The sequence below is a fragment of the Cavia porcellus genome, unplaced genomic scaffold (genome assembly GCF_034190915.1).
Source record: "Cavia porcellus strain 051 isolate PalLab524CR breed Dunkin Hartley unplaced genomic scaffold, mCavPor4.1 scaffold_9, whole genome shotgun sequence".
Classification (NCBI taxonomy): Eukaryota; Metazoa; Chordata; class Mammalia; order Rodentia; family Caviidae; genus Cavia; species Cavia porcellus.
The window spans coordinates 70523287-70549456 of NW_026947492.1; the positions used below are offsets into that span (position 1 = coordinate 70523287).

The window sequence follows — 26170 nt, forward strand, 5'->3', positions numbered from 1 at the left end:
TTGGCGAAGACATTTATTTAATACGGATGTGGGGTGGGGTATTGCTGTCTCTGTCAGTGTGACGGGGTGGTAGGGAGACAACCAGAGGGACTTCTATCCTGGAGTAAGAGGCTGTTCTGGCCCCAGGCTGGGGGCGGAGAGCAGACTGAGGGAGGAGGGGAAGTATGTAGGGGGAGGGGAGGCTCTGCACACATCCTCAGGACCACAGTCCAGGCTCACTCAGTCACCAAAGCAAGAACCGAATAAATAAAGTGCAACCGTGGAGCAGGGGAGGAAAGGGAGGGCACCGGGCATACCCACGCCCACGGCCCACATTCAGTGCTGCCAGGTCTGGCCCACCTCCCAGCCAGACCCTCTTGTCCAATCACCCCTGGGTCCATCCCTCCATGAGCCAGGCAGGGCCCCTGTGCAGCTACTGGAGGTAGCGATAGGCCTTAAAACAGTGGTTGCCAGCATCAGCCACCACCACGTGGCCATCAGAGGTCAGCGCCAAGCCTTGTGGGCCGTACAGCGGCTCTGCAGATGTGTTGATATAAGACAGGAAGGAGCCAGAGCTGTCGAACACCTGGGGAAGGAGTGGAATGGTCAGGCAGATGAGGGGCTGTTGGGGAAGGGGTACAGCAAAAATCTCACTCCCAGGCATCCCTGGGAGCTGCTCACCTGGATGCGGCTGTTGCCCCAGTCGGCCACGATGATGTTCCCATTGGAGTCCACGGCAACTCCTGTAGGGGCGTTGAACTGGCCATTACCCTCTCCATGGGAGCCAAACTTGAAGAGGAACTCTCCGTCGGCACTGTACACCTGGTGAGGGAAGGGGCTAGGGACTGGGCACCTGGCCTCCAGAAGGAGCAGACACTAGAGGAAGACTGGGTGCGTGCATGCATACCAAGAACCAAGGCCCTCCAGATCTGTAGCTGTAGCCCAGACCTTCTTCCCAGGCTTCACATCCATGCTTACTGCCTCTTGGACACCTTAGGTGACATCCACTAGGCACAGCACATCTTTCCAGGGAACACAGCTGTTCCAAGTTCTCTACCTCAGTAACTAGGACAGGAACCTGACCATCACCATCCTAGGCAGAGGCCACTTTAAATCCCTTTCCCCTGCTACACCTTCACACCTGCTGCAGATGCACTGTCACGGGTCAACAGGCCCAGTAAGCACAGCTCCACCCTCTAATGCCACTGTTCAGCCCTGCTCTTGAAAAACACGCAACTACTTCTGCATCCTCAAGCCTTCTTCTGGGGTGGATAGCTACAACTCCTGTGTACTGCACTCTCCCCCTGAAAATCCCATTGTGACTTTCTCCTTCCAGAGCCCTCCTATTTTTATGCTCATGACCCTACAAAAGACCCCACAGCCTATATGAGAGTTTCTGGTCTGGTCTCTAGTGCCAGAGTGGTCCCTCTCATGTTTGTTCTGAAATAAACTTGTGCCGTTAAGCTTGTACCCCTACTTTTCCTTTCTGTCCTAATACCATCCAGTTTCCATGAGACATTCTTCATTCCTCCTTCTTCTCTGCTGCGAGAACTGACCAATTAATGCAAATGTTGATTTTTTTTCTCCAACTTCTCTCTGGAATGTGTACCCTATGTATACACTGCTACACTGCCACAGCTTTATCATGGCTCAGGGACTCATTCTGTCATTGCTGCTGTTATTGAGACAGTCACTATGTAGTTCAGACTGGCCTCAAACTCACAGCGGTCCTCCTGCCTCGGCCTCCCAAGTGCTGGTGTGCACACCATACCCAGCTTTATCACTTCTCACCTAAGATACTACAAAAGATTGATCTTCCTACCTTTAGTCTTGAGCCACAGTGATCTAAGATATGCAGGATTGCATTACTCCCTCCCTATCTGCAATCCTTCAAGGATACCGGTAGTTCCTGGGAAGGCAGCAGGCCCCTCAGCACGGTACACAAGCCTCGTCCTCACCCTGCCCCAATCCCTTCATACCCTTTCTGAATTACTGTTTGGTTTGCTGGGCAGGAGGTGAGGGGGATATTGGGGATCGAACCCAAGGCATTTGCACTGAGCCATCCCCAGCCCTTTCATTTCAGACAGGATCTCAAAAGTTACACAGGCTGGACTTGAACTTGCAATCCTCTTGCTCAGCTCCCAGAGTGCTGGGATTACAGGTGTGTGCCACCACGCATAGCTACATTTGGTTTCTAGAACACACCACAAGGGTGTCCACCTCCTGCTGGATCCTGTGCCCTTTGCTTCAAACACCTTCCTCCTTCTTTATCTCCTGGTTAATTCCCACTTAGGCTTCATGTCCTCCCCTCAAACAAATGCTTCTGCTTTGTCCTCCCAAGTTCCCTGTACCTCCCCGTCTGTCACATCATTATTTTCATCTGGTTATTGTCTTCTCTTCCCTACTGGGCAATAACCAAGATGGAGAATGTTTCTGCTTTGCTCATCAGAGTATTCCCGCTTCTAGCATCGTGCCTGGGACAAAGTAGCCATGGCATAAATGTTTATTTGTTCAAGGAATGACTTCAAGGAGGAGGAAGGAGACTGTGGATGAGAAAAGGAGGTTGGGACAGTGGTCACAGGAGTAGGGCAGACACTGACCTTCACTGAATGATTATGGAAATCCGTTACTACGATCTCATTCTTGTTGTTCACAGCTACAAAATGGGGCCCTGAAAACAGAAAGTGGTCTTGAAGCCATTAAGCTGAAGTACTGGGAGGGTGAGGGAAGAGGATCTGGAATGATAAAAGCCAGGGTGTTAGGACAGGACTGGGATCACCAAGGCTGAGACAAAACATCTCTGGGATAAAGAAACGAGGGTATTGAAAAGGGGAGATCTCTAGGACCAAGATACAAAAGGGATTTTCAGGGTGAGGGTGTCCAGGGGAGTTCTCTGGGACTGAAGTATCAGAAGTGATCCTAGATTTGTTCTCCCATACCTGCAAAGTGACGATCAGTGGCCCCACGGCCCCCAAAACGTCCAACCAGCTTGCCATTGGGCTGGAAGGTAAAGACGCAGCAGGATTTATTATCAACCACAATGATATGTCCATTACGGTCCACAGCCACTCCTTTGGGCCCCATGAGGCGGCCAGCTCCAATCTTGGTCTGTAGAAGGGACATCAGAAGGGACTTACCCTGACTGTGGGGAGAGCAGTCCTGGCCTGATATCAAAGCTGGTAAGAACCAGTGAGCAGGACTGCATCACTCTGTGCACGGACCACTAGGAGGCACTAGCATGGTCCACTGAGCTGCTCCCCAGGGTACAGAGTGCAGCCACCACAGCCTCTCACCTTGAATTTGCCCTCAGGGGAGAAGATGCTGACCCAACGGTTGTCGTAGTCGGCCACAATAATGTCTCCATTGGTGTCCACTGCCACGCCTGTGGGGCGTTGCAGCTGCCCAGGTGAGCGCCCTCGGACCCCAAAACGGAACTTGAACTGACCCTCATTGGAGAAAACCTGGAGCAAAGGAGCAAGGGAAGGAGCAGGGGAAGGGAAAACACTATGGGCACAGAGGGACCGGAGCAAGACCCCAAGGAAAGAGACCCCATCCCATTATTCATTCATTCATTCAACCAGCACTCACTGGTACCATGCCAGGGGGACAGAGGAGTTGAATACGGCAGCAGACCTTAGGGAACATGCAGCAGAGACAGGGAGGAGACTGAGGGTGTGTAAAGGGGTACAAGGGAATGACGAGGAAAAGCACCAAGAGAAAGGATACCTGAACTAACAGCCTAGTAAGGATGCCCGATGACAAACCCCAGTCAGCCCAGAGAGGAGGAGGAAACAGTACAGTTTGTCAAAGGCACAAAGCCCAGGATGGACACTGCTCAAGGACCTGTTCTGTGTGCCTGGACTGCAGGGAGGACTCAGGTGACCAACAGGAGCTGGGGTTCATCCTGGGTGTAATGAGGAGTCACTGAAAATTTCTGGGCAAAGCAGGACAACATCAGATTAGCTTTATGAAAGAACACTGTGGCTGCAGAGAGGAGTTAGGACTGGAAGCTGGCCAAGAGTCAGAGGCTGCTCCGGGAGTCCAGTGAGAAATCCTGACAGCCTGTACCAAGCCAGACTGGAGGGAAGTAATGGAGTCAAGAGACACATGGAAGACTCAACCGGGCTGTGTAGCATGACTGGAAAGGGGCAGGTAAGGAAGGAGAGAGTACATAGAGATCTCAGCCTATGAGGCTGACAAGATAATTTCCGCCTGGATAGGGTAAAGCTTTTCACCTCTCCCTTCTCCTCTGTTCCACCTTAGCTACCCAACATGCTCAGCTTTCATCATCCTCAAAGCACCTTTAATCCTCCCTGCCTCTTAGATTATGACTTCTGGCTTCTTCTTTGCAGCCAGAATATTACTCACTGGATAATTCTCCTATACTCTGCTTTGTTAGGCTCGAGGACATGAGATGAATCAAAGCCAGGAGCCACCTTGAAGAACTCAAGTTCTGGGTTTCGGCCTTGACCTTGGTCCTGGATCCAGACCTGCTCTGCCCTTGGACTAAGCTCCCTGTCCCAGCCTCACTCCCATCTCTTAAACCTCTGCAGGCATTTAAACTGGACCCACCGACAGATATCACTTCCTCCTCAGGCAGACCTTCCAGCAAGGCCCCACCTGGCCAACCAGACAGCACCTGGGCTTGCAGTGGTCCTCTGTGTCAGGACGGTGCTTAGCAATGTGAAAATTGAGTTTCCATGGGTCAGAGAATAAAACTGAGGTGGGCTGAAAGGAGCTACCAGACCAGCAACGATGCAGCACATCTGTCTCTGCCAGACTGAGCAGCTCAGTGTCAGACTCATGATGATGAGGCTTTGGGAGGTCTTGTTCGCCCCACCCTATCTCTTACCATCCTTATACCTGGCCAACTCCTACTCATTTTGGTTTACTGGTTTTTGAGGTAAGGTCTCATTATGTAGCCCCAAGATGGCGTCAAACTCTACATCCTCTCATTTTAGCTTCCTTAGGGCTGGGATTACAGGTATGTGCCACCATGCCTGGCATCATCTTTAGACTTTCAGAATATCCATATCATTTCTTCAGATCTGAAGAAACTCCCATGCTTGCAATAACATATACACATAAAATTAGATTGTTTGTTTTTTTTAAATTAGGTTCTTTTTTTTTTTTTTTTTTTGTCTTTTTGAGACAGGGTCTCGCTATGCAGTTCAGGCTGGCCTTAAGCTCATTTTGTAGCCCAGGCTGGTAATCAGGTTCTTGTAATACATGTTTTACACCTCTGTTCGCAACAGCTGTCACTTTGTGACTAGCTAACTTAAATATCTGTGTGTCTTCTACAAATGCAAGCCCTACATGGAGTGATGACAGCATATTTTGTTTGGTGTTGTATTTTCAGCACTGGTATAGCTTTGGGCACACAGCAGACATTCAACAAACAAATGAATTCCCTAGCTCAGACCTGGGCCTGACCTGGAATCTTGACTGAATGCTCTATCACAATCTCAAGCAACCCCTGCTCCAGCCCACCAAGTTCTACCACTCTCAGTCCACCCTCCCAGCCCACCCCAAACCTGGCAGCTCATCAAAATCTGCCATATTTGCTCTATCAGTATTTCTAAAATCTGTGGACGTCCTGGTTTGGTAACAACCAAACTGCTCTCTTATACCACAGTAGTAGTAAAAGCACATCCTTGATTTCAGGGACCTTAGTGGGAAGAGAAACTAAAACAAAACACCAAACCACCCAAGTACAAAATACAAGAAGACATAAAAACAAATCCACTAATTTCAGTAAAGTGTGAATTACCATGGCAAAAAGCTAAGGGAGGTCAGAAAAGAACAGGATTAATATTTTACTTGAAAATCAGGGGAGTATTCATGTAAGAGCTGGTAGCTAGGCATGGTGGCACATGCTTATAGCCCTGGCACTTAGGAAGCTGAGGCAGGAGGATCACTGAGTTAGACGCCAGCCTGGGCTACAAAGTGAGTTCAAGGCCAGCCTGAACTGCATATTGAAACCTTGTCTCAAAAAGAAGGGAAAAAAAAGCTGATAAAAGTTTTGGGTAAATGACAGTAACATAAAGAAATGACATACAGAAGTAATATATGTAAATCAAATTCTTCATTCAAAACTACAAAGTTTTTGTGCTCTATTAGTGTAGTTCCTCTCTCTGCCTCGTCCTCCATAACAGAAGCGTCTAAAGGAAGAAAAGTTCTCAAGGAGTCCACCCCTCCTGAACAAACGTAAGGGGGTTCAGCTCCATCTGGGAGCCCAGGTGACACCAGCCTCAGAGTTAGAGAGGCAGATACTCAGTAGGGGAACCCAAGAGCCAGGCTCCTAGCAGTTAGCAGGTTTGAGTGGAGTGGGAGAAGAAAGACGAGGAGGAGGAGTGCTGTAGGAATAGCAGGTGCTTTGAAGACACAGACAGGGCTACGCCAGGCCTTCCCCTTCAATAGCCCACTCTAACACAGCTTCTCATGAGGGTCTGTCTCGGTGTCTCTCTGTCTTTCTCCTTCACCGCTCTTTCTATGAAGTACTGGGAATTGAACCTAGAGCCTTCACACTAAGCTACACTCCCAATCCTTTTTAAAACAAAACAAAACATTTTGAGACAGGATCTCACTGTCTCTAAGTTGCCCAGGATGTGCTTGAATTCTTGATCCTCCTGCCTCAGCCTTCCAGAATGCTGGGGCTATAGGTGATCACCACTGTGATCTACTAATAGCACTCATTTCTGTGCATGTGAACAACCAAGTGAGTGTGCAATAGGAAAGGTGTCCTGCACCTCATTTTTGTACCAGGAGGCATCCCCAGCCCAAGGTGAAGGAGAGGAGGGGGTGGGTAGGTCACATCAGTGCAGCCCTGGCATCAGCCCTACTCCTACCACCCAGGCTGGCCCAAACACCTCCCTGTGCTACACTGCCCACTCCAGTCCTCCACCCTTAGCTACAGGATAGAAATAGGAGGCCGGCAGTGCTGGGAATCTGGTCAAGGAAGAGGCCCTGGCACCTTAGCCTGCTAGGTCAAAAGGAGATCAAGAAGGAGCTAACACGGAGGAGCTGGATTGAGGGCCAGGCCAGGCAGGGTCAGGAAGTTTAAATGCAAAGGGGTGGCGAAAAGGATCCTCAAGGGAAAGGTTTGGCACTCAATAAAATGTTTCCTAAAACTGAAGTACTTGGCAGTTAGAAACAATACCCTGCAATATAAAATCAAAATGATTTACAATCTGACCTCAGCCACACCCAGTTCCCAATAGAGCCACCCTAGGATCCTTCTAGGTCCCTAAAGCATCCTGCCTAGCATTTTCCCACCTTGCTTTTTGTTCATAGCCTCCACCTGGACAGTGACGTTTCTCACAACAGCTAACATTAGGAAACTCAGTAGGTGTCAAGTATAGTGCACTGCATCATTTAATACTTCCAGCAACCCTGAGGTCTGCTTTTCCTAATTTTATACATGAGTTAACTACAGCTCAAAGAGGTCACATGACACGTTAGTACACGGCTGAGCCAGGATTCAAGCCCAGGTGTCTGGTTTCAGAGCCTCAGCTTTTAACTGCTACAATGTCTACAATACTAAGGCCCACTGTACATGGTTCTGCCTTACTACAGAGAGCAGAGAAAAATCCATGATTCTCAGCTTTTAAAAGGGCACTGTAATTGCTAGTGATGTAGTTTGCTGTAGCATACTCAAGGCCCTTAGTTCAATCCACAGTATTGCCAAAATAAAGAAACAGATGAGTGTGTGTGTGTGCCAGGTTCTATGATACATGCCTGCAATCCCAGCTACATGGGAGGCTGAGGAAGAAGGATCACACTTGAGTCTAGCCTGGATAACTTTGCAAAAATTTTTTTAAAAAATTAAACTTGGGGATGTAGCTTAGTGATAGAGGCCCTAGGTTTGATCCCCAGTACAAAAAAAGAATAAGGAAAAAAAAAGTTCACAGTGCATCAGAGAACATGGGCATTCAGTATGGCAGTTCCCTTAAGCTGGTGTGTGAGGCTCTAAGAGAGGCAGAGAGGACCGCAAGTTACACTACACTTCTTGGCCACCGGAAGCTGGCCTTTTTGGTCAAGTTACCCCTAATTAAGCGTCTAACCAACCAGATGATTGTGGAGACTCTAGGCAGGTAACATACACTCTAGAGTTGGGCTGGTGTTGGAAGACAGCAGGGAAGGGCCAGTCTGCACCCTGACCACTAGGAGAAAGGGGGAGAGAATGAGCTAGGCAGTGAGGTACAGACGGAAAAGAGGAATAAAGCAGATTCTTAGGTACTGATCTACCTAAGCGTGGCATGGGAGATAGAGGCTGCCAACATAAGAACTCCCAGCTCCTGACTGAAGGTCCTGGGTAGCATATGGGTGTGCGTGGTGCTTTGACTCCATACTCTGTAAGGACTAGTACTACCTGTAGGGTTTCCTCTTTCAGGTTTCACCTGCTGGTTGGGAGTTTTGTAAAGGTGCTTACCTGGATACACTGGTTGTTGCTGTCTGCTACCACTATGCGGCCACTGCTAGCAGCAGACACACCTTGCAAATTGGTGAATTCACCCTTCTCCCTTCCACGACTGCCTGTGGGGAAAGGAAAACTCACCCAGGTTGGTTTGAACTTCCCACTCCTCCGCATACTAACCCCGTGTCTCAGCCCGCCCCCATCTAGCTCCACCCGCGGCCATCTGTACCAACGCGGAAGACGAGCTCGTCCTCGATCGGGTTGTCCTTCCGTTTGCCACCTGTGCTGTACATGGAGCTGGGCCTACGCACCGCCTTCTGGCGCACATGGCTACCTGGACCACCTGGAGACTTGACCCGGCGCTTCACATCGTCCGGGGATGGCGGCAGATCCCCGGGACGCAGGGCACGAACCCGGAAGGGGCTGCCACGCACAGGCTGTCCGTAGAGGAGCACCGAGAGCAGCAGCTCGCCCTCGGTGCGTGCTGTGTACACCAGCTCATATGTGCCGTTCTTGTGGTCCACCACTGGCACTGGGAGACGTGTGCCATCAGGGCCTGTGATCTCCGCACGCAGCTCAGCGCTGCCCGTGCGCACCAGGCGTCCGTCCTTGTCTTTGGTAGTGACCGTCAGTGAGGCGGGCTGGCCCACCAGCGCCTGGCGCAGGCCCTCACCCGTGGCCACTGTCTCGTGTGCAGTGGCGCTGGTGGTGAGGAGCGCCCCCAGATTGAGCACCGACCGCCGCAGCCCGTCCACCTCAAGGACCAGTTCCAGCTGTGCGTTCTCATGTGGCCGCTCCGGGAAGGCCTGAGCTGCCAGGGCCGCCAGCCTCTCTCGCATGTGCTTACGCACCAGCAGCACCTCCGGGGCCGAGCCCAGGCGCAGTGCCTGCTCCGCAAAGCTGCAGCTGCTGCCAATGTGTTCCTGCCCCTGGCGTAGTGTGTCTAACTGGGTCTGCAACACCTGTGGAGCAGAGGGGAGGGTACTGACCAAACAGGCCTGCTTTCAATGGCCAAAAGGTGCAGTGTAACTTGCAGTCCATCCCTGCCTTTCTTAGAACCTCACACACTGGCTTACGGGATCTGCCACACTGAATGGTCATAGTCTCTGATACACTGTGAACTTTCTTCTTCTTTTTTATTGTACTGGGGATCAAACCTAGGGCCTCTATCACTAAGCTACAACACTGGCACGAGGGAGTCTCTCAGGTCACTGAGGCGCTTGGAGTAAGTACTACTGCAAGGCACAGAAGAAACCTAATGGTGGGTTGGGGTACAGACAGAGGATGTAGATGCCAGCAGCATCTAGGGGCCACATCATCAGGCAGAAAAGAGGCTGGAGAAAGGAAGTGTGCTGGGGAGGCCAGGAAAGTAGGCACACCTTCTGTTTGGCTCCGCAAATGCTCTCCAAGTCGCTGACCAGAGCCTGCTTGCGCTGCTGTAGCGCTTGCTCCAGGTCCTCGAAGGCTGCGCTGATCTGGGCCAGGGCCTCTGCCTTGCGTTCCTGCAGCTGCTGGCTGATGCCCCCGACTAAGGCGATGGCTGCAGACAGCTGTGGCAGCCTGGGAAAGGAAATGTCTCAGGCCAGGGGAAAGCATCCTCTTCCCCTGGGGACCCTGCCTGCTGCCCTCTGGGAGATCCCCTGCTTAGGCTACTTGAAGACTTCTATTTCTGCCCTTCCCAGGCTCCTCTCTCCACTCCTCAGGCCCCCGCCCTCCCCTGCCAAGATGCCTGCCCACTGCCTACCGGCCACGCACAGCCTCCAACTGGCGCTGCAGCGCCGCCTTGTGCTGTTCCACCACGTCCCGCAGCAGCACCGTGCCGTGCTCCCGGTGCTCCCCTGCACGGCACTCACCACACATGGCTGTCTCACAGGCCTCACAGTAAAACTCCATCGTCTGGCGATACAAGGACTCCCATGAGGCAACAGCCAGCCACCACCTGTCTCTGCCCCTGCCCTTCCCAGCTTCCCTCCCCATTCCCACCATCTGAGTGCACCCCTACCTGGACCACTGATCCAGAGAATCACCTCTCTCCTCAGCCACTTGGCCCACCAGCGCCTCCCTACCTCCTCCCACCCCAAGCCCTGGCCTCACTGGGCCTCGCTTGGGCCCACCTTGCCTTCATGGTTGGGGCAGGAGAGAGGGCGGCCAGCCACTGCACTGAGGGGGTGAGGGTCCTCGGGGTCATGAGCCCCGTCGGGTGCCTGCTGCATGGCCTCCATGAGGCTGCTGATGAAGAAGTTGTTCTGCAGTGCCGAGACACCCTGCTCGGGGAGGATGGACGTCTGCCGGCACACTGGACAGGACAACGTCAGGCTCTGGGCAGGGATGTAATTCTGGAGGCATCTGGCCAGAGATGAGGAGGAAAAGGAGAAAAAGAGGGAGAAGGGATGGTGCAGTAGCAAGATACCAGTCCTCATCCCACAGTGGCAGGTGTGGACACCCTTTCACAGGTGTGCCGTTACACTCTGCTCTGAACCTCTCTCCTTGACACACACCCCGCATCTAGCAGCAGATGTGAAAGGGCATTCATGACTGTAGAAACCCAAGCCTCTCTCAGAACATCTGTCTCATGATGTGCACAAACATGCTTGCCTTTCATAGGTGTCTACAAAACCTCAAGAACATGTGCACCCAGCCAGGTGTGGTGCATACCTGTCATCCTAGCACTTAGGAGGCTTAGGCAGGAGGATCACTGTGAGTGTAAGGCCAGCTTGAGCAACACAGTGAGTTGAAGGCCTCCCTGAACTATGTAATATAGAACCTGTCTCAAAAAAAAAAAAGTGCAACTAGCCTTACTTCCTCTAACTCATTAAATGTTTACTGACTGCCTCTTCTTGCCAAATTTGCGCCAAGCTTAGGGATAAAAAGATAAAGCACAATGACTGTTGAGTGTTGTGGCACAAGCCTATAGTCCTAGCACTCAGGAGGCTGAGGCAGGAGAATTGGTGCCATCCTGGGCTACATAGTGAGTTGAAAGCCAACCTGAACTATATAGCGGGAGCCTGTATCAAAAAGCAAAAAAGGTAAGGCACAAGTGACTGCCCCTAAAATAGTTCTAGTCTTCAGGGAAAACATTACAGAAATACAGAATTTAAAAAATAAATACTGTAATGATTGAGAGCCTGGGTCTTGGAGTTAGGCCGCCTGGGTTCAACTCCCAGCAGTGAGCTCTTAGACTCTGTGACCCTTGACAGGTCACCTTTACAAGTCAAGGGCTCTTCCTCTGTCAGATAGAGACAGTGCAGACTTCGCAGGGTTGTCAGAGGATTACATGTAAAGAAGATTAAATGTGAAACATGTGACTCAACCAAAGTGCTATATACGATAGGCTCCTGACACTGCCATACTTATCACTAACACAAAGAATGCAAGAGAGGCAGCCATGAGGAAATGCATCTGGCTCAGGTCGGGGTAGGTAGGTCAAGGAGGTAGCTGGGAAAGGCATCAGAAGTGATATAAATGAAATCCTCCTGGGTAGACCGTTGTCAGCCTGAGCAGAGAAAGTGCAGGGGAAGGAGGAGGGTGTTCCAAATACAGAAGGCAGCAAGAACCAGCTCGGGCACAGAGAGCTAAAAGCGGTTTGATGTGACTGGTGACAAAGTCCAAGGCAAGGAACAGCAAGCGAAGTTAAGGAGCTTAGACGTTAATCCCAGCAGTAACTGGGAGCCATGGGAGATTGGTACAGCCAGATTTGTGCTTTATGAAGCTCCACTTTGTGTGGAGGGGTGAGTGTGAAAGGAACAAACAGCAGACAAGGAGGGTGACACAGGCTCGGAAAGGGGCGAGTAGTCTAAGGTAGTGAAGCCAGTAAGGACTGGGGCCTAGATTTAAACAGAAAGCAAAGCTGGGTTATAATAACCCGGCAACAAGCTGAGGTGGGAGCGGAATTGAGAAGGATTTTAGAAGTTGAGCAGATGGGAAGTGTTGTCTGATTAGGTATGAAGAGGGAGACAGGTGAGTCTTGATTGGGTCCTAACTTGCACGTTTAGGTACCTGAGTGGATGGTGGTGATATAGTGGAATTCCAGTTAGCTAGAGAGAAGGCAGGTTAGAAATAGAGATGCAGGTGCCATTAACATTGAGTGAGCTTTGGTAGTTAAGGGAGAAGATGAGATCAGAGGAAAAGGGGTAGACAGTGCTAAGAGAGGGACAGAGCATTGCTCTAACAAGGAGAGCAGAGAGGATAGGCAGACAGACAGGAGGAGTGACAGTGACAGGGCAGCAAAGTGAGTCCTGACAAAGGGAATGAGAAGCCCTGAGGGAAGAGAGAGGCTGAGGACCCAGGCAGACTAAGAACTGAAAATGCCCACTGAATTTGCAGATATGAGGGTGCTTTCTTCTGTTATAAAAGTGTAGGGGGGGGGGAGCCTGACTGATTCAAGCTGAAGAGTGAAAGTTGGGAGAATGAGTAGGAAGGGGGATTAAGGGCTGGATGACACTGAGGTGGACAGAGTTTTGTTTGTCATGGGAGTTGTGAGCATATTTATAAATGGAGAGGGACCCGGTAGAGAGGGAGAGGCAGAAGAGACTAGGAAAGGGGCAGCCTAAGACCTGAGAGGTCAGGGAGTGGCTTGGGTTGGCCAGAGGGAGAAGAGAGGACACCATCCTCTGATGGCGGGAAGGGGAAAAGAGGTATATGTGGAGGCACATGGGGCAGTCAAAGAAACAGTCCCTAAACTGCTCAGCAAGACCAGCCACAGAGAGAGGAGGAGGAAGGGGCCTGGACATTGGTGAGGACTGGGATTAGTCATGGAAGGGAGTGGGGAGGCAGCTTACTACAAACACTGCACAGCAGGCGGCTGGGTCTGGAGACCCTGACTTTGCAGAGGAAGATCTATATGGTGCAAAGCCTCCCATTCCCTCAATCTCTTCTCTTCATGTTCCCTATACCCTTTGCTCTTGATTTAATTAAAATTTAGCAGACACTAGGTGTCAGGCATGACGTTAAGTGCTTCACAAATATTAACTTATTTAATTGTGACCTACTTTTCCTTCAGTCCTCTCAAGTGGTGTAGTTTTTGTCTCATACTCCACATTCCTTAGGGCCAGAAGGTGGGGTTGAGTTCTCCTTCTGCCCAACTGGGACTTTCTATTTGTCTTCAGCAGCTTTGAAGCTCATGCCTTCTGGCCATACCCTCTTCCTTGTTACTGTATTCACTGACCCAATAGTCACTCCTCCATTTGCTGAAGTCTTTCTCCTGAGTCACCCTCCGTAACACACACACATCCCGGAGTCCTTCTCAGTGGCTGACATTTACAAGATGACCGGTCCCTCACCATGATTCTTCAGTTCCCTGACTTTCTCACTTTCAGTGATCTTTTCCTACACGACACCTCTGCTATCCACTCCTATGCTCTCACCACCACCCACATCCCATCGACTGACTGTGATACAACTCTGATGCCTACGTTCCCACTCTGTCCCTTGCAGCTCTCTTCCAGGTGTGCTGACTCTGGCATTATTCCTGCAAAGCACTTTCTAACTTACCAGTACTTTGTCCCATTGGCTGAGCAAACCTGCCTTGCAATAGCTTCCAAACTGTTTTCACCCTTGTTCTTCTACAATACATTCTCCACACAACCAGGGTGAGCATTTGAAAAAAAAAAATCAAATTTATATCAAATTACTTCCTGCTATAAAAAAGTCCCCAGTTTTCCTGTTGCACTTTGAATAAAATGAATATACTCTTCTGAAGCCTACAAGGTGCCCCCATGAGCTGTCCTGACTGAATCCATCACCTCCTGGTGTCCTCCTCAGTCAGCCAAACACACTGGTGTCTTTTCTGATCCTGTTTACTTCTTCCTTTAGGTCTCTGTATGGATTTTTCTGTTGCCTGGCACGATCTGCATATGTCTGTTTCTTTGCATTCTCAGACTCAGATCAAATGTCACTCCTCAATGAAGCTTTCCCTGGCAACTACCTAGAAAGTCCCCAGCTCAACCATCCTCACTGACTCCTTTTGTTTACTATAAAACGTTTGGCAAAAGCTACAGCACTTGTTATTTCCTTGTTTACTGTCCACCACTGACCAGTACAGCATAAACTTTTTTTTTTTTTGTACCAGGGATCGAACTCATGACCCTGTGCTTGCCAGGCAGGAATTTACACCACTGGGCTAAATCCCTGGCCACAGCATAAACTTTGATTGCTTGAGACCAATGGATAAATTAATGAAGGCTCTGAAATCAAACCTGGATTTACATCTCAGCTTTTTACATGTGGTATAGTCTCAGATGTATTTCTTAATTACTTAATGACTCTGAACCTTAGTATCCGCCTCTCTAAAATGGGGATAATAAAGTGCCTCTAGTGAGGTAAGTAAATCAATACATGTAAATCACTTAGAGTCCCTGGCAAACAGGGAGCAATCAATGCACTGTAGTTATTGTTTTTGTAATTTCTAGAGATTGATTTTCCTACAGGAGTGATCAGTGATTTGAGCACAGGAGAAACTTCAGAGATGTCAATTACAGCTTATATGGCACCGATGTAATAAAGCAAAGATGTGAGAACTGTGGGGGCCATAGTGTCACAGTGTCAGGTGATCAGCCACAGGATCTAGGATGCGAACAAAAGAAACAGAAGGCAAGGTGAAGTTGGTGTGGGAGAAAAGGGCCAGCCTTCCAAGTGAGTCAAAGATGACACAGTGGCAGCTGGGTAATGGGAGCCAAAAGGGGAAGGCTGGCTGTGATGACCACAGAAGCAGCATTATTCTAGAAGATGGAGGTCATGGTTGGGAGAGTGCAACTGATGTGTGATATCTTTGGAGAAATGGTCAAAAACTAGGAGGCCTAAGTGGGTAATGAAGTCCCCACATTGATGAAAGAACCTTAATGGATGGGAAGGCTGAGACCATTTCCTGCTGATGAGGATAAGGGGTCTGGGGAGCTAGAACCTCAAAGAGCAGGGCTGGGAAGGAAGGCATGTCCCTAGGCATAGCCAGGTTTCAGTGGAGGCAGGAGAAAGTGTGGCTGGAGGAAATGGTGAAGAGACTCAGGACATCCAGGACACAGCTATGAGGGTTGCAGAGAAAATATGGCCAACATTCAGATATGATCATGCAAAAAACTACGTGAAAGCTTCGTGTGGCCTCAGGATAAAGGCAGAATTTCCTAAGAGTCTGAGCAGCTCCACATAGTTCAGTCTCCACTTCTCACTCCAGCTTCATGCCAGGCTTCTCTCAATCATACTTGTTCTAGTCCAGGCACAGGGCTTCTTCCAGACTCTTACTTGACACATTCCCTCAGACCACATGGTCTGGTTATATAGCAGCTGCTCTTAAATAAATATTTGGTGAATCAATGATGGATGGTTAGAAGCTGGGGGACACTGTCTTTCACTTAATATCTAGCACAATGAGGTTGGGAAGACTTAGCATCAAATATCCTCTCACTAATCACAAACTGCAGGCACCAGAGCTGGTTAAGCCTTGGGTGATGTGGAAAGTTGCTTTGGGAATAGGGAAGGGGCAAATAAAGCCCTATTCCATGCAGAAAACTTAGCCCAGTGTTAGGAGCTTCTGGTCCTCTTACAGGTGCTTGCACCCAAACCCTACAGGTTGGGTGCCTGCTTCCCTTCCACATGGTCATATTTCCCTCACCTCTCAATCATGGGTACACACACATCCACCCTCACCTCTCACAGAAGGTATGCAGGCAAGGCAGAACCTTGGGGCAACGGTACCGATCCAGGCAGATACTGCACACCAGGAACTGCTTGTCCATTGGCTGTACCTCTGGGCCAGGGCTGTCCTCCCTCTTTGCCATGGTGACCACAGATGGCTCCTGCCACTCACACCAGCCTGTGTACAGAGAGATGGTCAGTAGCAAGGGCCAGCACTTCCTCTCCCCATACAAATCTCACCACTTGAATTCCATTCAGAGAAATGTACCCATTTTCCTGGCAGGGGAGGACATGGCAAGGATTGGAAGGAGTGGGGTACAGTGGGGAGCTACACGAACTCAGAGAATGGTGCTCAGTTTCAAAACACAGACTTGGGGTTTAGCCTGACTTTCATGCCTGCCTCCCTTCTCTCTCACCAAATATGTGACCTTCCTTGGACAACTAAAAAAAAATTTCTAAGCCTGTTTCCTAATCTGTAAGTACACAAATAATAATCCCTACCTCAAATTATTTTTTGAGAACAGGATATAATGTATGTTGAATGTATGCTACAAGGATGTCCATTTGAACTGACATGTCACCAAGAAGTCTTTCTGATGGAGTCTCTCTGCTGGCTGTCTGCAGTTCCTCTCTCCACAGACCCATTTCCTAGACCCTCCTCAGTACAGTTGTCTGGATTTGCGCTTATCAACATCAAGGTCAGGATTGCCTTCCCAGAATGTTTTATTTTTGAGACAGAGTCTTGCTATGCAGTTCATGTTTAGCTTGAATTTACTACATAGCTGAGGCTGGCCTTGAACTCTGACCCTGAACTCGGGATAATCCTTCCTCAGCTTCCCTAGGGCCCAGTGTGCACCACCACACCCAGCTCCTCCCAAGAATCTTATCTCCTTCTCCCAGCCCCAAAGCTACAGTCAATCCAGGCCAGTGTCAGTTCTCCCCTGGAATGCAACAGCCTCCTAGGGGTGTCCCCCCTCCTCTCTGTACCTTCTAATCCAGAGGGAGTATTCTATAACACAGATGCAATTGGTGGCTACTTCCTTTTTAAATTACTTCAGCACCTTTCTGTGATCCAGAAGATAAAGTCTAAAGTCCCACTTTGTCTTATACCTTCCATGACTCTGTGATCAGCCATGCCTAATCAGTTCCTGGAAAACTCTATGTTCTCTTTTTCTTCTGGGCTGTCACATATTCTGCTCACTCTGCCTCTTTCCCTCCTCCAGGCCTGGGTGATGTTTACCTGATGCCTGCTTATCTCTCCCATAAACTGTACTTTCTTTAGAAGGACTCCCTTGATTTTCCAGAGCCTCAGGTAGGTGCTCTGTGTGTCCCTTAACACCCCATATTAACTCCAACCTTATCCACTATCCCATCTTTTTCTTATTTGCCTGCTTCCTCCATTCCCTGCAGTATTTTTCAGGGAAGGCATTTTATTCTTTTCATTTCTACCATTTAGCAGGGAGCTGGATAAAGACTGATTCATATCCACTAAATAAATCTAGCATTTAATCCAACAAAGATTTATTTACTAAGTGCCTGGTGTGTACAAACTCTGGGAATATAATGATAAAACAGATATGGCCACTGTCTTTGTTATGGAGAGGTGATGCAGATATTTTAAAAGTAACAAGTAAATATATAATTACAAATTAGTAGCAGGGAGATACAATAAAGAAAAGAAAGGATGCAGCGAGAAAGAACACTCTTGACTGGGTGATCAGGGAAGGGATCCCAAGCAAGGAACTTAAGCAAAGCTTTAGGGGATAAAAATGGAAAGGGTAAGGAAAGAGAACAGGGAATCAGTGAGAAAAATCATTCCAGACTGAAGAAAAGCATATGCAGGTTCTTAGACAGGAGGCTTGTTGAAAATGTGGATCATGTGCTTGAAGCAAAGTGAATAAAAGCAGGAAGTGAGTTTGGGAAATTATCAGAGATGAGAGTACAAGAAAACTTGTACAGCATGTTAAGATGTGCTTTTATTTTAATGTGAGAGACAGGATGATGCAATTTACAAGTAAATAAAAATAAATTAGAGGGTATTCTGGTAGACTGGGCATGGCAGCACACATGTGTAATCCCAGCACTCTGGGAAGCTGAGGCAGGAGGATTACAAATTCAAACCAGTCAGGGCAATTTAAGACCTTAGCAAGGGCCGGGGATACGGCTCAGTGGCACCAGCGCCTGCCGGGAAGTGCAAAGTCATAACTTTGATTCTTGGTACAAAAAAAAAAAGACTTAACAAAGACTGTCTCAAAGTTTAAAAAAAAGAGCTGAGCATACAGCTCAGTGTGGGAAAAAATGAAGGGAGGGAAAAGCAAGAGGGCAGAAGGGAGAGAGCAGAGGGATATTCTGTTAACTATGAGAATGGGGAGGGGAGGAGAAGTAAGGGTTGAGTCAGGGAGAGAGCTATCACAATTTTTCAGGTAAGATGATGTTGAGTACTAACAAAGCCTGCGGTACAGGCAGAAAGTTGGGCCACTCTTGAGAAGTATTCATGAGGCTGAATCAAAAGGATACCATGATGGAATGCATGTGAGAAAGGAAAAAGAACTGTCAATTATGACTTCCAGGTTTCTCACTTGAGCAAATGGTGGACCATGACTGAACAGACTGAACAGACTGAAAAGGCTGCAGAGGAGCTGTTTGGGGGCATTCTATTCTATGTATGCTAAGTTTTAGACATCTCTTTGATGTCTTAGTAGAGCTATCAACTAAGGAACAGAATATGGGAGCTGAAGGGAAAATTCTGTGCTGCTTACTGAGTTGGAATCACTGGCACATTAATGGCATTTAAAGCAAGGAAGACTGGATGAGCCCACCTGCTGACAGAGTGGAGAGTGCTAAAAGGATTAGGCATGAAGGAGCTGAGCCAGCAAAGGCTACTAAGGAGACCTCAGAGGAGTGGAGGGACACAGAGAGTGCAGAACCAATGAAGTCAAGGGAGAGACCATTCAAGGAAAAAAAAGGAGCTGGATGTGGTGGTGTATACCTGTAATCCCAGCGCTTGAGAGACTGAGGCAGAAGGCTCACTCCAAGTTCAAGGCCAGCCTGGGCTATTTGTAAATTCAAGATCCTATCTCAGAAAACAAAACAAAACAAACAACAAAGTGGAATAAGATAAAAAAAAACTGAAGAATATCTTCCAGATTTGGCTGTCAAGTGGCAGGAGCAGAAGCCAGGTCAGAATGAAGAATGAACAGGAGATAAAGTGAACACAGGGGAAGGCAGAAAAATAATAGGCAGTAACTAAGACCAGGTCTCCACTGCTGTACCCAATTAGATCCCTGTGGACCTCTTAAAGACAATGAATGAATGAATGAATCAATCAATCAATCAGTCACTGCAGGGGCCAGTCCAGGTTCAGGGAAGGAAGAAAGGGCCAAGTTCCATGTGCCTTACTTTGTATGAGGGTGGATATGGGTAAAGTGGGGAGGCCATGTGCCTGAAACATCCTTTCCTGGTGTGGGCACTGCAATAAGGTCTCCAGATATAATGGCTTCTGAATCCAGAGACTTAACACCAGACAACACAGCAGGAGAAAAGGCAGATTAGATGAGGACACCAGAGGCAAACTGAAGCTTCTGTCTGGTGCAGGAGAGGGCTACAAGAACAGGCGTGGTCTGCTGGGCCCTGCTGGGCAACTGGATGTCAGGCTCCACCTATCTCCAAGTCCCAGAGGCTTTCCTAGCCTGTCACATAGAGGCGGGGACTGGGCTACATCCAGGAACCTACAACTCCTCCCCGCTTTCCCCTTCCTGCTTCAGTTCCCCACCCAGACTAACTGGGCATACATCTGTGAGGCCTTAACCCAGCCTGAAACTGAGATTCCCTTCCTCTCGTTAGGCCCACTTCTCCAATCCCACTGTGCTCTGGAGAGCTGCCCTCAATAGGCAGTGGTTCACATGAACTGTTTATCACCGGAGAGACCTGGGAGGATCTTAAGACTTAAGAGCTGGATTTCACCCACCTTGACCTGCCCTCTGACACTCCTGCATGCCTCGCCCCACCCATCCTTTATAGTTGAGTTCCACAGGCGCCTCATTCTCTCATTCAGCATTCACTAAACATTTCTGCTGGGGATACAAAAATAATTTATCATGGCTCAGCCTTCACAGATTCTACAATCTGGTAATAAATAGGTTACTGCAATGCACTATGGTGAGGACCATGAAGGGAACGCACACATTGCTCTGGAAGCACAAAGAAAGGTATCTAACTTAGATTTAGAGCAGGGGTGGGCCCAGAGAATGCAGGTTAAGGCAGTTCTTAAAGAAAAGTTACATTTCAGCTACAGGATGAGTTAAGTTACAGAGAGAATGGTGCCTTCAGTCTCAGGACATTGCATTACACATTGTGACAAAGAGGACTGACAGATGTGATAGAGATAAGCAGGAGCTACAACAATGTTTTGTTGGCCTTATTCTAGAGTTTAGGCTTTACCTCTTCCTGATAGGGGATTAAAGCTTTATCCAAACAGCAAAGGAAAAGTTTGGTGGTAGGGAAGAAGGGAAGTTTAAGCACAGGATGTCCACAGCACATTTGCTATGTTATGTTGTGAACAGCTTAGAGGAGTCAGGAGTAGTGGGACAAGGGCTATCATGGCTTTCCTCATGACAGTCTGCCCTGTGTCCTCCAGGGTGTGCTTTTATCTTGTTTCCCTCTTTTACTCAGCCCAAACTCTCTCTGCAAATTCAATTTCTCCCTCACTCTTCAGTTTCACTTTTTGTCAAATAAATATTACTATCATAAAAAACGAGGTTAAGAGATTGCCTTGATTAGGAGGAATAGCAAAGAGAGGATAAAATGCCTTTCCATAGGGAGGAATCAACAGAACTTAATAACTGCTTAGCTTTATATAGGCAGACAAGAAGGAAGTAGAGATGATTCCTAGTTTTCTAGCTTAGAAACTGAGATAAGGACAGTTTGGGTGGGTGAGTGATAGGTTCTATGTTTAACTCGATGACTGAAAGGTATGTAGTACATATAGTTCCAGCGGACAGGTCTGAAAGGAAGGCTGAAGCTTAGGAAAGGTCTGGCCTGGAGACATGATTTGGATATCCTGGTGTACAGATAGCTCCTAAAGCCATGGCAGTGGGTGACATGTCCCAGAAATAGTAGTGAGAAAGGGTCACCTGTGACAGAGCCCCAAGGAATGCCAATATTTCTAAGATACAGATACAGCAGGCAAATGCATATTGAGAAGGTATAGCCAAAGCACAAAAGAAAAACAGTTGTCACGAAGGCCAAAGGAAAAAGAGTTTCAAGAACAAGGGAGAAAATGTCACTATGAAATGCTGTAGGAGAAGGTTTAATCCAACAGCTGAAGAAAAGGAAGCCAGATCCAAGGAAGTAAGGAAGAGGTAGATGCTAAACAAGAGGAAAGCTAGTGCTACCTCCACTACATTCCTGACATCTGTCCCCCACAGAAAAGGTGTTTCAAGGCCTTTCAAATTCTCCAAATTCTCAAACAGCATCTAATTTCCCACACAATTTCATCCTACACTTTAACAAAGCTCCCAGGATACATGATTTACACAGCAATATGTGGCGGTAACCAAGGCATTTTAAAAAGTGTATTTGGGAGGTCAGCTAGGCTCACTTGCTAAAATGACTCACTCCTACTCAGTAGCCTCCAGGTGTATTTGACCATTTCAACTCTCAGCAAAATAAGAAATCACTACAGGCTACAGTTGTTGGGCTTCCTCTGGAACAAAAGAAGCAGTTGATCAGATAAAGTCCTCAGATCTAAGAAGGCTCTGAATAAGACTAGTAGGAAAGGAAAGTGATGAAACTCAAAGTACCAATCTTTCCCACTACTGCTTCACTGAGTAGATGAATGAACCATTCAATCAAACTTCCTTGGGCACACTCTGAGCCAGGTCCTTTAAATGGCAACTAGTGACACAAAGTTGAATCAAATGCATTGCCTGTCATTTTTTCAAGTTCTTAGACTAGCGTGGGAAACAGAAGTACAATACATAACAAGTACAATAGCAGAAGTACCATGATACTGATGTTCAAACTATGATGTCAGAAAGTATCTAACCTGGTGGAGAATAAAGAAGGCTTCCAAAGGAAAGGATATTTGAACTGGGTTTTGAGAGGAAAATATGAGATGAATAAGTACACTGGAAAAATAACGTATACAGGAACATAAACATGAAAACAAGCGTACTAGTCAGGCAAGAGAGCAAGATTCATAAGGGTGGAGGTTATAGTTGATGTCTGCACGATCTGATTCACGTGGGTTCTTCACTTAGCTCTTTGGTCACTCCTCCAGTGCACATTCTTTAAATATTTAGCTCTACAGTTTTGTTTTAGAGTCTTTTCTCCTCTCACTCTCATATTTTGCCTAAGCAATCTCATTATTTCTCATGGTTTTAGTTCCTGTCCAATTGCTGAAAAGTCCCAAACCTTATGTCCTGTGCTTAAGGGTTCTCTTACCTAGACCTGTACATCCAACTGTCTCTTGGACATCTCCATTTGGATGATGCACAGGATCTAGTTCAAAACTAAATTTATTTTCCCAGACTCCCTCTTCCTGCTGTGATTCTCATTTCCAGAAAAGATATCACCATTCACCTTAGCCATACCTGCCAGAACCCTGGTCCTATTTTCACTTCTGACTTTTTGATCACCATTCAGATGCAAGCTGTTACTATGTCCTTGATGCTGTTTCTAAAATGTGCCTAGGTTTAAAAAGAAATTTAGGCTCTAATTCTGACTGCCACTGCTCATTAACACAAGATCCTGGGCAAGTTGCTACCCTATCCCTTACTTGTAAATTAGGGAAGAGGGGGGTCTTTTTGTTTTCAAAATCTGAGAATCTTGAGGCTCCCTTTCAAGTAAGGGCCCCCAAAACAGACTGATTTGTATCCACAATTAAATTCCATTCCACACTACCTTGATGTTTTTTGAATGCCAGCTTCCTCCATAAAGCTAGGTATGTTACAGGGTAGTCAGAGTTGCCCTCCCTTTCCAACATAAATGTTTGCCAAGTTTAAGTCACTCATGGCACTCCCTCTTCAACACCCTCTACACTGGCCATATGGTTTTGCTTTTCTGAACACAGGCTGCACTACCCCCAACTATGGCCCCTTTGCCTAAGTTAAAGGCAAGAATACCATTGTCCCCTAAATGGCTGAGGCAATACATGGATGGCACAGAGAAAGTACTCAGTGTACGCTGGTGACAGAAGAGCCATGTTTGAATCTTTGCATTTTCCACTCATCAGATGAAGGCAAAATCCAAGAAAATAACAATAAAGTTCCAAAGAGAAAGACCTTAACTTAACATAAGGAAGATTTCCCACAGCAGAAGGTAGTAAGTGCTCTGTCACTGGGGGCATGCAAGCCAAGAGTGGCAGGGCACCTGTCAGGCCTGCAGTTCTGATTCCAATTCTGCAGCACACCAGAACCTTGCTTAGAGGATGAATGGCACTGGTGAGCTGGATAAACTGGCAAGGGGTAAACCTGTGAAGAAGACTACATCTCCTTCCCCTGAAAACCTGGATCTATCTTCAGTCCTGAGTTTCTGAGGTCCACATCAGATGCCCACCCTAGGAACATTCCCAAGGGCCTGCCGTTAGTTGGACTGACCTCCCATGGGTGCAACCTGCCCTTCCAACCTGCAACCATCTGTCCCTGCATGTTTGCAGCCCAGGATATGAATTCAAGGCCAGAAGGGAGGAGGTCAGTACCAGGGTGGGGCCTAGGATCCTCTAGGCGGGGCCCAGGTTCTAGGGGAACTAGAGGGGTCCTTTGCTGCAAGAGACAGTCTCTGCATGAAGCTTCCTGTCCAGAGAGCAGAGCCAGGGAGGAAAGGGTATCCTCCAATCTGGCTGGTGACCCTTTGGTGCCCAGAGAGGGTGGAGGAAGAAGCAAGGGGTAGTGGTGACTGCACCCGGGAGAAACGGACCCTTCGGACAAGCTGGGCCACGAGATTCCAGAGTCCCACTCAGCAACCCCACCCACCCTTCCTTCCAGTCCCTCGGCCGCAGCAGTCCGCACCCTCCGCCAACATGCGCCGGATCCTGAATCTCACGCTCCTAAAAGGAGCCCTCAGCCATCCACCCGCGCCTCCCCCCGCAAACACGGACCTCACGTGAGCAGCCACAGCCCGAAGAATCCCCCCGCTGCTCTCACGGACAGGGACACGCCTCACGTGGACACAGGCAGGAACAGCTTTTGAAAAGCATCCACGCCCTCACCCACAGACGCTCCGACAGACACACCGCCGCTCGGACCCGCACCCAGATCTGGGCACACTGGCAGATCCAACGCACCCTTGGGGCCCGCCCGTCGCACTCACGGCGCTGGAGCAGGATGGGAGGCAAGGCCCGGACTGCGGCCACTGGAGGGGCCCGCCGCGCTACCCCCGCTGCCAGCGCCCGTCCGCCCGGCCCTGCCCGCGGCGCCGCCCCACGTCCCGCGTCTCCGCTTGTCCCCGCGCCGGCGCCGCCGCCGGACCAGCCGCACAGGCCGGAGGGAGGGGCTGGGGCGGGGCTGCGGACTGGCCGGGGGAGGGGGCGACTCCGGCGCTGAAGGCCCACCCACTCCCCGCCCCGCGAGGCAGAGGCCCCGCCCATATCCCCGCCCCTGCGCCCCGTCCCCAGGACGCCCCTGCGGCGCCGTGGGCGCTGCCTCTGCGGCGCGGCTGGGAAGCGCAGCGAGCCGGATCCCGGATCTCCGCCAGCTCCTCAGGGCTCCCGGGAAGGGCGGTGTGGTAGGTCGCAGGTACTGGGATGAGGTGCCGTCAAGAAAAGGCAGCTGGGGCCGCAGGGATATAGGGGCCTGGGAGGCCGCCCTGACTGTGTTCTGGTGGCGCCTTCGCTGGCTTTCTGGGCGTGCGGGATATCCGACCTATGGAATTTGCTAGTTTGGTTTCCGCTGAGCAGGAGGGAGCAGCTCCACCGGATTTGTGGCTGTGAAAGGACAACACTCAGAGCTCTGGGGCAGGGAGGCTCACTGAGCAGGGGGGAACCTGACTCAGCGCTAGTTGCCTCAGGAGCCCCTTAGTGAGAAATTACCGTTCAGACCATTCAGACTCCCTTCCTCACACCACAGACCCAGAGCAAACTTCAGTATCAATGCGTTACGGAAAAGCAACCCTGGTGAAAGATAACAACAATTATAACAGGTTCTGAGCGCTAATTATGTACAGATATAATAACCAGTCACTCTACATACATTATCCTAATAGTCATAACCTTAGTTAAATAGCTTCTTTTACTAGCCGTTTTACAAGAAAAAAAACCAGGATGTTAACCCAGATCACTCAGCTAGGAAGTGGTGAAACCAGATTTTGGCCCTGCCCTTAGGTCGTGCTTCCTGTCATTTGGAGATCTGAGTGCCCTTAGGATGGAAAAAAAAATCCCTAGTAGCCTTCTATGAGGACCCCCCTAATGGTCTGGCACCAGTCCAGTGACTGCAGCTCAGTAAAGCCCAGGGAGCCTTTCTGGAGTTCCAGTGTCCATGACAAGAACCGGATGCTTCTGTGCATCCCAATACTGAGCACCTGCTGACTGGCTACCCCTTTCCCCGTCCTCCAGAGATGGAGAGAACGTTCAGAAGCGTCCCCAGTCTGGCCAAGGGACAACATATGTGCCGACACCTGTACCTCAATGAAACCAAACTGCTTTGGGAGTTTTCTCCCATGAGGTTCAGGTTTGGGCTCAACTCTGACGCAGGAGGAACCACAGTAACTGCCTGTCTCATCCACCTGAGTTCTGGCTGCCACCCCTGGGTGCTCCCATGTGAAGTTGGGAGCAAAGGTCACCAGACTCCCCAGAAAGGCAGTGGAGTCTGTACTACACTATTTTAAGCCTCAGAACTATTTTCTCAACTCTAGATTTTTTATGCTGTCACACTTTTGGCTGAAAAGGTTTTATAGCTCTCTTTAGGGCGTCTTTAACCTACAGTCTCTTACCATGCCTACTTCACTTTTTAATTCCAAACTCAATTACTATTGTCTTCACATATCTTACCCTAGTTGTCACCCAATCTTTAAGTCTCTACCTTTTTTAAATTTTTTTTTTGTCTTTTTCATTTTTATCGGTACCAGGGATCAAACTCACAACTGCCTGCTTGCAAGGCAGGCGTGTACGCTGCTGAGCTAAATAGCCGGCCCCTAAGTCTCTACTTTCAAGTT

The 26170-nt window shown here is 48.9% G+C and overlaps 1 protein-coding gene across 4 annotated transcripts; it reads right to left on the reverse strand.

Moving 5' to 3' along the window:
• Trim3 (tripartite motif containing 3) lies at positions 1 to 24486 on the reverse strand. Of its 4 annotated transcripts, XM_063256634.1 has the most exons (13): positions 24306 to 24474; positions 19011 to 19094; positions 16034 to 16199; positions 10510 to 10741; positions 10140 to 10291; positions 9775 to 9955; positions 8625 to 9357; positions 8411 to 8514; positions 3273 to 3440; positions 2919 to 3087; positions 2580 to 2650; positions 661 to 801; positions 1 to 565 (listed from the first exon to the last, which is right to left on the reverse strand). In XM_063256634.1, exons 3-13 carry the CDS (start codon positions 16162 to 16164, stop codon positions 413 to 415), a joined length of 2235 nt encoding a protein of 744 aa, XP_063112704.1. In that variant the 5' UTR covers positions 16165 to 16199; positions 19011 to 19094; positions 24306 to 24474; the 3' UTR covers positions 1 to 412. The 4 variants fall into 4 exon arrangements, with proteins under 4 accessions (XP_063112704.1, XP_005001715.1, XP_005001714.1 ...); XM_005001658.4 differs by lacking the exon at positions 19011 to 19094 and having other exon boundaries at positions 24332 to 24486; XM_005001657.4 differs by lacking the exon at positions 19011 to 19094.
• Between the last annotated feature and the right edge of the window lie 1684 nt (positions 24487 to 26170).

What these genes read in the sequence shown, in the direction of transcription:
- Trim3 (XM_005001658.4), bottom strand. Translation starts at nt 16,164, where the DNA reads ATGGCAAAGAGGGAGGACAGCCCTGGCCCAGAGGTACAGCCAATGGAC. An exon ending in GCAACAACCAGTGTATCCAG is followed by an intron (nt 3,441 to 8,410) that starts GTAAGCACCTTT and finishes CCTTTGCTCCAG; the next exon opens with GTTTTCTCCAATGAGGGTCA. An exon ending in CCCCTGAGGGCAAATTCAAG is followed by an intron (nt 3,088 to 3,272) that starts GTGAGAGGCTGT and finishes TCCCTTCTACAG; the next exon opens with ACCAAGATTGGAGCTGGCCG.